This window comes from Austrofundulus limnaeus, unplaced genomic scaffold (genome assembly GCF_001266775.1).
Source record: "Austrofundulus limnaeus strain Quisiro unplaced genomic scaffold, Austrofundulus_limnaeus-1.0 Scaffold49, whole genome shotgun sequence".
Classification (NCBI taxonomy): domain Eukaryota; kingdom Metazoa; phylum Chordata; class Actinopteri; order Cyprinodontiformes; family Rivulidae; genus Austrofundulus; species Austrofundulus limnaeus.
The window spans coordinates 2,007,020-2,017,912 of record NW_013952451.1 but is presented as its reverse complement, the minus strand read 5'-3'; the positions used below and the strand labels follow the sequence as shown (position 1 = coordinate 2,017,912).

At 38.4% G+C, this 10,893-nt stretch overlaps 1 protein-coding gene across 1 annotated transcript; it reads right to left on the bottom strand.

Moving 5' to 3' along the window:
- Positions 1-2,108: 2,108 nt before the first annotated feature.
- Positions 2,109-10,649, bottom strand: LOC106517509 (hyaluronan and proteoglycan link protein 1). The gene is made up of 4 exons (XM_014008389.1): positions 10,383-10,649; positions 4,501-4,827; positions 3,493-3,795; positions 2,109-3,379 (listed from the first exon to the last, which is right to left on the bottom strand). The coding sequence occupies exons 1-4, from the start codon at positions 10,471-10,473 to the stop codon at positions 3,096-3,098; spliced, it is 1,005 nt and encodes a 334-aa protein (XP_013863843.1). The 5' UTR covers positions 10,474-10,649; the 3' UTR covers positions 2,109-3,095.
- Between the last annotated feature and the right edge of the window lie 244 nt (positions 10,650-10,893).

Sequence of the window (10,893 nt, the reverse complement as noted above, 5' to 3'; positions counted from 1 at the left end):
TCTAACGAGAGTCGAGATTGTGTCTGAAGGTATTTTAGACCATTCTTCTTTACAAAACATCTCTAGTTCAATCAGGTTTGATGGTTTCCAACCACAGACAGCTCTATTTAAGTGACACCACAGATTTTCAATAATATTCAGATCTGGGGAGTGAGATGGCCATTCCAGAACGTTGTACTTGTTCCTCTGCATGAATGCCTTAGTATATTTTTGAGCAGTGTTTAGGGTGGTTGTCTTGTTGGAAGATGCAGCCCCGGCTTCAGCAGCTTCAGCTTTGTCACTGATTCCTGGACACTGGTCTCCAGAATCTGCTGATATTGACTGGAATCCATGCGTCCCTCAACTTTAACAAGATTCCCAGTCCCTGTACTGGCCACACAGCCTGACAGCATGATGGAACCACCACCATATTTTACTGTAGGTAGCAGATGTTTTTCTTGGAGTGCTGTATTCTTTTTCCTCCATGCATAACGGCCCTTGTTCTGCCCAAATAACTCTGTTTTAGTTTCATCAGTTCACAGCACCTTATTCCAAAATGAAGCTGCTTGTCCAAATGTGCTTTAGCATACCTCAAGCAGCTCTGTTTGTGATGTGGGCGGAGAAAAGGCTTCCTCTGCATCACTCTCACATACAGCATCTCCTTGTGTAAAGTGTGCTGAATAGTTAAATGTTGCACAGTGACTCCATCAGCAGCAAGATGATGTTGTAGGTCTTTGGTGCTGGTCTGTGGGTTGACTCTGGCTGTTCTCAACATCCTTCACTTCTGTTTATTCCAGATTTTTCTTGGTCTGCCACTTCSAKCCTTGACTTGAACTGTGCCTGTGGTCCTCCATTTTCTCACAATGTTTCTCACAGTGGAGACTGAAAGCTGAAATCTCTGAGATAGTTTTCTGTATCCTTCCTCTAAACCATGACGSTGAACAATCTTTGTTTTCAGCTCATTTGAAAGTTGTTTTCAGACTCCCATGCTGCGACTCTTCAGAGAAGATGCAAAGAGGAGAAAAACCTACTATTGCCCCCTTAAATACCCTTTCTCATAATTGGAGTCACCTGTGTATGGAGGTCAAGGGTCACTGAACTTACCAAACTAAATTTGGGTTCCAATAATTAGTTCTAAACCAATAAAATGATAACAGTGCCCAATTTTATCCACCTGCCTAATTTTGTTTAAACAATTATTGCACACTTTCTGTAAATCATATAAACTTCATTTCACTTCTCAAATATCACTGTGTTTGTCCCCTATATGATATATTTTACTGATTTCTTTTATCCACACAATCAATGATTTATAAAGGTAAATCAGGAAAGGTAAAGGCTGCCCAAACCTTCGCACCACACTGTACAGTTATGTGCACAGACAGAAAAGGCCTTTTGTATAATTTTTTACTGTCTTGCTGTAGACACTGTTTTATGCTTACAAGCCTGAATATGCTGAAATATTCTCTGTTTTAAATTCATTGCAGCTTGTGAGTCTGACTCTAAATAGGAAAATATCAAATGGACAGGTGACGACAGGACAGTATTGTTCATATTGTTTATGTAGTCAACTATCAACTTTAAACTATTCCTGAGGAGAATGACAGTAAATTAGTTATATGAAAGCTCTGGGTAAGTTAACCCTGAGTTTAGAGACATGCTAAATTATCAAAGAAGGGAAAAAAATGAGTTTATCAAAAATAATAACAGATTCTGATGTGAACCAAGCTGTCAGACATGAGTTGTTCATTTTTAATAAATCCAGTACATATTAATGCAGAATTACTGTACTGGAAAATAATTTTACTTTGTAGAATGGATGTGTCATCATTACCAAATAATGAATCATTTTTGCATCATTTTTATCATTGTGACTTAGAAATAAAAACAAAAATCTGATATTCATTTGGTCTTTTTTGGTTAATTAACAAGTGCCAGCAGAATTTAAGGAGACCCTGAGGTCATCATGTTTGCTGGATCATGAAAAACAACTAAAACACAGAATAATGGTTCTTGATAAATATTAAGCAGCACTGCTGTATACCTTTTGAATCTCTGCTCAAGCTTTATTTCTTTCACAGCAAGCACTGAGGTCATATTAAAAAAAATGCACTTTGGAAACAATCAAAAAAAGTTACATTTTTTTTATTTTAAACTGCAATGTTGCAAAAGGAGGTGACAAAAACATTATATTTTATTCAATTTCTACAAGTAAGTGTTCAAATTCACATCTGAGAGAAGAGCCAATTATGTCATTGGCTGGGGTTAGAAAAAAAGAACCAAATCAAAACAAAACAACAAAGAAGAAAAAGTGCATATTTTTTTCTTTTTCTTCTTTTTGTCAGAAATTAGATTGTTGACTTAAAATCATTATGAAAAAAACACTTCTGTTAGAACATACACACATGCTGCACAAGGATTTATGTCTTTTAAACTTTTTTATAGGAAACTGGTGTAATGATAAACATTTATTGAAATACAGGTCACAAAATACGTATACACTTATTCTTTTGCAGTTGATTTGATCACAAATGATCTGTTTAGAGACAACACACATTTTAAAATATGCAATTAATGAAAAAAAACAGATCAATCTCTAGAAATCAATTTGATAGCTTGATTATTAGCATAACATTAGTATAACCATAGCTTAAGCTTTAGCCGAGTTATATTTGTCAAATTTTAATCGGTTTGCTTTTAAATGATTTGATGCTTAATATAAAAATGAAGACACATTTCAAAGCAGCCCACAATCTCTTAACATGAGCATTAGTTTTTCACTTTAACTGGGGTGTCACACAGTGAACTTAACAAAAAGAAAATAATAATAAATTTATGGTCACCAAATTCGTGTCTCTGTTGTGTAATAACACTGTTGCACTTTACTTAAAGTCTGTTCAAATAATGCACATCAAGAAAAGCATAGAACAGCATCTAAATACTACAAATGTTGTTTATTGCATACTGGTTTGAAACTGAGTAATATCCCATCGTCAGAAACATACTGACTTCATGATAGTTAATATCCAAAGCTTATCTGCTTCATTGTTTACAAAAACAGCTGTAGTTGTTGTGGCACTTTGGTGGCTATAGGTTCTCTATAACACTTGGTGCTCTCACTCTTTGTAACAGTAGACACCGTAAGACTTGACCTGTTTGTCGGGAAAACTAACAAAGCGCACTGCAGATTCTGTGGGGCTGCAGTTCTTGCGGGGTCTCGAAATGGGGTACCGGACACTTCCATCAGCCAGCCAGCCAGCATCGCAGCGATCATAACCCTCGAGCTTCCAGGCGGCGAAAATGTGACCCACCTTGGCGATCTCTGCACCGTCGTCAATGCACGCCTGCACAGCCTCATCATAGGTCAATCTCTCTGGCTGGACCAGCCAATAGAAACGACCTGATAGAAGAGATAGCACAATCAGTTGATTCACTCCGTGCTGTTTCTTCATCTCAATCATTTCTACTCTAGACAACAATTTAAGAAAACGGAGACCAAAACATGTATTTCACCCTTGAGTAAGGAAGCATGGCAGAACACATCAAAGCGTCTGCTCTGCTTGTTTTGACGTCCATAACTTCTGAGGCCAGGTGTGCTACTGGAGCCCCCGCAAGGTTCTCTGGGTTTGGTGATGGGATACTGCACTGTGCCRTCACTCAGCCAGCCAGCATTGCACCAGTCCAGACCATCCTTCCAGGCTTCATACAGCTGATCAAAGGAGGCAACYACAGCGCCCTGATCTATGCAGGCCTGCACAGCATCTTCAAAGTTCAGGTTGTAGCGGCCATGATGGGGAGAGTATGGGAACACAACACCTGAAGGAAGCAAAAGAGTTTTTTTAGGGTAACTATGCTGTACTGTGTTTTTTAAGTGAAAACCTGATGAGTAATGAATTAAAAAAGAAGGSCCAAATCTTCAAATTTGTATGCAGCAGATAAGAATGTCAGGTATTATTGTAAAAAGACGTAGATGCACTGATTTGTTTGAAACTAATTATAAATAATGTTTAACAGCTTTGTACAGTATATATTTTCTGTTCTTATGCAGTCTTAATTTTAAGTAATATAATTTCTTTGGTTTTCAGTTAAAATGTTTTTAACTTTAGTAAAAACCGGAATCTTCCTCAGCTTGGAATGGGGCTGACTTGCTGCTCTGAAGCAGGACACTTTATCCATGTTATTCCTCTGTGGAATCTCAGTAGAAATTGGGAAATGCAGCTGAACAAAAACCCCAAACACACACCCACACAAACATCCATCATTTGGTAGTTCTCCCTGCATGCTTAGAACATGGCTGAGAAGCAGAAGTTATACAGAAAATAATGGAAATGGGGACTTCTTAATGAAAGGAGATGGCTTTATCAAGACAGAGAGACAAGATAAGACAAAAGCATTTTCAAGTGAACTGGCACTCAAGAGAATTAAAGAAAAAAGAACAGAAAATAAATTTTCATCAACCAGAATAGCATGTCAAAGAAAACTGCCATTTTTTTAAATTAACAGTGTGAGAAATACATTTACCTTGAGCTGGACCATTTTCTACCTCCAGGATGACATCATGCATCACGTCTTCCACTCCATTCATGATTTCACAGCGGTATTTTCCCATGTCATCCATGGAGACATCATCTATTATTATGGAAGCATCATTATCATCGGAGCCCTGCAGAAAGACACGATCCTCAAAGCTTCCATAGGTCTTCACATGGAGTCCCATTGATAACAGGACGTCTTCAGTCACGGACTCATCCTCTGACACTTTGATCCATTTAATTCTCAAGCTGCCATAGAGATTGCTGTTTGGAGCTCTGCAGGGCAGCGTGACATTGTCACCTAGTTCAGCCTTGACTAGAAAACAAAAAATACATTTCTACATTACTATTGAAACAACACATTAAATAAATGTCATTAATTATCCATCAATTACAATAATTTTCTACAATGAATGTGTTTCTGTTATGAAACAGATTCAGCAAGGTGGTGATTAGAGATACCTTTACAGTGAATTGATGTCTGCTTTCTTCTTTATGGATAATCAATTTGCGTTTATGCACAACAATAAAGCACCTTGCAGCTATGGTCCATCAAAGACTCTAGAGCAGTGATCCCCAAACTACAGCACGCGGGCCGGATCCGGCCYGCCTCCCCATTTGGTCGGGCCCCCAGAACAATACCAGAGAGCATTTAGATTTTTTTTTCATATATGTGTGTTTATATTTGATTATAAAGTTGGACTTTTGCAATAAAATGTTCCTTAGTTATGAACTATTTTCATTATTAACTATTATTAGTTAGTAACTATTTCATACATACACGCATATAACATGACATTCTGTTCCACCCTTCTGCGGTCTGTGCCCCTGTCTGGCAGCCCCCAGAAAAAAATCCTAAACCCGCCCCTCTCAAAGAGAGAAYRGAATAATGGCGAAAAGATTAGGTAAGAGAAAAACTGATCCAGAATGCAGGGCATTTAAGCTGCAGTGGACAAACGATCATTGTTTTGTTCATCTGTCAAGAGGCGGTGGCGGTATTCAAAGAATACAATCTGCGGCGGCACTATGAATCCTGTCACAAAGACAAGTATGATAGCTTGCAAGGCCAAATGYGAGCAAACAAACTCTCAAAGCTAAAAAGTGGACTGTTAGCTCMGCAGAATACATACTGTGAAGAACCCAGAGAGGGTTATTTGATTGTACTTTCTGGAAAACAATAAATTTTTACATTTAGGCACTCCTGCAATAGTCACACTTTTTCTGTTTCAAACTGACTCCGGGCCCCCCCACCAGAGAAGGGAAAAGTTATGTGGTCCTTACAGGGAAAAGTTTGGGGACCCCTGCTCTAGAGTGTGGTTTATTTGATTTAGTATTTGGCATTAGCAAGTTTTTTTTGCTGCCACAGCCAATCGCCTCTTTTAGTCTCCTTCCTGCTGTTGTGAGTCCTGGCAACAGGCCTTTGGATTTAGGAGCAATAACTTTCAAAATTAAATACTTTTCCTTTATGCGTTCCATCTGATTCGTCTTAAATATTAGTTTGTTTTTAAATGAGTAACAGAAATTGATTCCTCTGAGCACTGATCTATGTCCCCTCTGCACAAGCAAGGCCAGCTTCTAGCTCRAAAACTGAGGGCTCCCATCATCTCCCTGACCTCCGTGATTAGACCTCACAGGACTTGTTAACTTGAGAAGACCTCGACCAGCAAGTGCTGGCCTGAGCCAGGCTGTAATAAGCAACAGATGGATGGGTGAACAGAACCCCTGACTCCACATCTAACATGTTAGTTAACGTCACTATATATTGTATAAATTAAGAGAAAGACAATGTAACTGGTAACTGTCATGATACAGAAAAGACAGTAAGACGTAACAAAGTTTTGTCTTTTTTAATTACTATCCCGTCTGCACCCACTCCCTCTCTATCTCTTCTGTGTCTGATTTRTGTAATGTTATTTACTCCTAATGCATGCTTTGTGTTCACAAGCTAAATCTGCCTCTGATTTCTGCTTCAGGAGGTTGAAATGTAAAACAACAAAATTCAAGCTGACATGTCTCACCAGAAGCTTGTCTGGAATACAGTGTCCCTGACTCTTCAAAAGGAAGGAGCAAATATCCCTTATGGGTAATATGAGAAATAAAAGGAGCTACTGGCTTGCTTCCGTCTGCTCTGCTCAACCCAAAACTGTTGTGCAACAGAAATGACTGATATGAAGGAGGCTCGTAATAAAATCCGTGTCCTTTTCAGCTTTGGAGTTTTGTTTGGCGTTAGTTTATTGTTTTATTAAAACACTTTTTATCCACTTATCCAAGTTGGAATCTCTGCTTTTATGGTTTTTTCTGCCTTGATGTGTTATTAAGTGTTATTTTTTTCATTCAAGTGGTGCATTTAAAGTCACAAGTCTGGCTTTTTTTTCAAGACTAGTTCACTATAGTAACTCATAGAGCATATATGTTTGTCAAATAAAAAAAAAGATAAAAGCCAACCTTTTATTTTTTTAATGAACACAATTTTCCATGATCAAATACATAGTATATGCATGTATTAGTATTAATACATGCAAATTAGTTGAGATGTTTATTGTTAAAGGCACTAAACCATTAAGGTAAAAATATTAATCACATGTGTCTCATGAGAACCTGTGCATGTATTATGTAAATGGTGCAAAAAATAACTAATTTTGATGTTTGGTCCTGATTTAYTGCCACACCTCTCATGCTTTATACCATTACAGTAACAAGTTTATGACTACAGCAGTTAGTGCATCATAACATTTGTGATAAGACACAATGAAATGATTGAATGTTCTTTTTTTATGAAAGCAGGCAAAAAACCTGAAGAAAAAATGCCTAAACTGAAATAAATGTTCATAAAGTWTAAGAAGCAAATGCAAGGTAGGCTTAAATAGGTTGAAACTGTCTGGAACATCCTTTTCAGGTTACGATTTTTTTTCTAAAGTGTTATTTTTGTTTTCTTGTTAGACTTTATCTCTGTTCAGTTGCAACAAAAAACTCTGGAGGCCTTTTGTGTGAAACTGTGTGATAACTGTTTCGGCTAAACTGTACTTTCCATATTTTATTTGTTCTGTAGTGTCAGTGAGCTTCATATTAGAAGCACATCTTCACAAAGATTAAGCAGAATCACTGCTGACAAGTCTAATCTGTTGCTCAGTTCCACTTCATGCCTCTTTGTTTTCATTTCATTCATGCAAGTGACTCCTTCCATTGCCACATTTTTCATTAGGCCCACTCAAGTTCCAAGTGGTCCACAAGATGCCAAGCATTGTAAAAGCTAAGTAACACCTTCACTGCTTATGACTAATATTTTCTTCAAAACAAAAACAAGGTTTTAAAGACGATTTGTTGCCAGTTTTGCCAAAGAGAAATGACTCAGCCTCTCCTGCTCTATAAATTCTCYGCATGGGTATCAGCGGCGTGTGGAGCAGCTGAAACCGGCGCGTGACTCAACAGCTCATCAAAGCGCTCACAAAAGGTGACATCAGCACTAAACTCCCAATAGGTGTGATGCTACCCAACTATAAAACCAAAATATTTCCAAGGTTTCCTCGTGAGGTTAGAGCAAAGAAAGGAGTTCATTGTACTGTTGCATAGATTTATTATCCCATGCTAAGTAAAAAATCATCTGCTGGATTTGATTTGAAATCCTGCAAAATGAGACACAGTGAGGCCACAGATACATATAATATTCAAAATGTGAACATCTTGAAGCATGTAACTGTAATAGTAATTCCATGTTCTCTCCTGTTCTTGTAATCAACCCTGCAGCCTCAGTCATGTGAGGCACATTATGCTCATAATGCAACAGCCTGCTGTGTGAACCTTCAAAGTCATGGCAGAAGAAGGAAGAATCCTTTTTTTTTCCTGGAATCAAAAATTTCATGTGACTCTAAGGTCTAAAGATGAAAGAACATGTTTCCTTTGCATGCAAATGTGTGTTTAAATAATGCAAAACCGTATCTAACAAACTTTTTTTTTCTTGAAGAGTTCAGTTGGTAACGAGAACATTGTAAAACCCAAAGTAAACATGTATAAGAAAAAAAGCAGCTGCAGCCAAGACTTACTGCACTTTTACTACCAAGCACAATTTTCTCTCGCTCTGTAAAAAGCTGCATTAGCAAATGATCATAACCATCTGTTTCTCTGCAACACTGAACTTTAAATTACCAACAATTTAGGGATCCAAATCTGTGTGCTGAAACTACAAGAGTCCTAATTAGGGTGTTTAACCCAAAAGCTTCATTTCAAGTCACTGATCAATTCTGGCACGGATTTTAAATGTGAACACCTGCAAATGTGAAGAGTTCACTTTGCTTCTTGACATCACTCTGTGCCACACCCTTCAACAGAGCAGCAAACCACTGGATGCATCCTGCAGCTTTTACTCTCCTCTTGCTGTTGGCCCRTTTGTGTTGGGATGGAGAGAGGATTAACAAGCCCAGCTGGGACAAAAGCAGCAGGCCAACTCCTTCTCACTAAGTTCAATAAACTATTTCCTGTGTTCTGTCATCTGGGACGAACACAAATGTGTGTCTGTGTGTGGGGCGTGTCATCATTTGGGCACACATCTGCAATCATTAGGAGGAGAGAGAAGCATCAACATCTTATTTTAACATTTCCAGCCGAGCCCCCACATTGCTCCACCCAGCTGGACCAATAAGCAGCCACAGTGAGCGTTAGACTTAATAAACTGTTACCTCACAGGGAAAGACAGAATCATTTGGCTGTCGTTCAGTTTGGGACTCTATACATTTGGCTGTGGGTCATTAATCTTCGCTTGGCCCTTGTCAGGCTGCTTGTTGCCATGGCTCTTTTCCAAAAGCTCCCATAGATACAGTGAGTCACTATGTCAAAAGACAGGCAACACCCCATGAACAGACAGGCTGCTCATATTAAAAAAATCTATATACAACACAGAACAGTGACCGATCTGGTTGTAGCTGAGCGAACGCTTTTACATAATACAGACAGAAAGAAGTCRTTTAAGGTGCATAGAAACATGACATCATGGGCTCGTGGGAGACATTTCAATGTCTGGGTAAAGAAAGCCTAATCCCCTAATAGTGTGAAGCCCTTCTCCCCACAGAGGAGCCGTTTCCTCTACTTCTTGGAAGAAAGACAGCTGAAAAATGTCCAATTTTGCATGTACTGAGTCAGCTTGCTGGGCTGCTAAAAATGCATTAAACATCACTCAATCTATGATATGATGGCTCCTGGATAGCCTATATTCTTTTGCACCCAGCTGTAGTACTCTACAATAGCTCACAGTTGCATTTGGTGTCAACTTGCAATTGTGTGTGAATTCAAATGGAGTGCAAGTTCCATAAATTCAGCAAACATTTAAGCCCTGGAAACCCGTGGCTATTTTCCCCATCAAAAGAAGAGTTTGTGTCCACAAAACTAATATTAAATAAATAAAACACACACACACAAAAAAAACAAGTACTACTACCCCACTTTCAACCTGGCATTTGTGACCCACTTTTAGTACAACAAGTGGGATTAATAGTGTGAGTCTTGTGCAGCAGAGCCACCACTAAGCCCCCCAGTGAATGACAGGGTAATTTATTCACCAGCCACTCCATGCTGTGGTGGTCTGTTTGCAAGTCAATGAGTCAGTGGTGAATCGCAGTGCGTCTGGAAATGTGTGTTACCCCCAGAGACAACTCTGTTTGTCAGTTTTACAATGACTCTGTTGTTGCACAAGCTGGCTGTGGTACCACTTTACTCAGAACCCTCACACAGCCTGTCCTCCAACTCTTCTTTATGCACATTGTCATATTTACCCATATGCATTCAGAAAAAATTTAATAAATAAATAAATAAATAAATAAATAAATAAATAAATAAATAAATATACAAACACACACAATCAATGAAAGCATTTTTTCTTACCTTTAATTGGAGTGGAAGGACTTGTCATTTCACAATACACACTGCCAGCCAGGGTCAGGAAGATTATTGTGATGCACTGCAGACTCATCATTTTCTTCTTTGTGTGTCTCTCTTTACCACTTCTTGTTCTTAAAATAAAAGCCCTAATAAATCAAATATGAAAAATTTTATAATGAAAAAAATAATTGAAAAAATGAAATTGTTATTCTTTCTAATTCTTATTTAGCTATCAGTCTTTTCCCCCCTCTTTGTGCAGTAGCTGCCTGTTGTGGTGCTACTGGAAAAATTTGGGCTCCTCAGAGGTCCAGACAAGTTCCTTTTATTGTAGCCTTGCATGGTAGAGACCACTCCTCCTCCCATCAGCCCATCACCATTCATAGGTCCTTTACCAGGTCCCTCTTGGCACTTCTCATAAGAAAAAAAAGCCCTTCTCTATCTTAAGAAAAAAACAACATAATTTTGGCAATTAACCTGGAAAATTTTGTAAAAAGCCAAGTGCATGTTAGAAAAA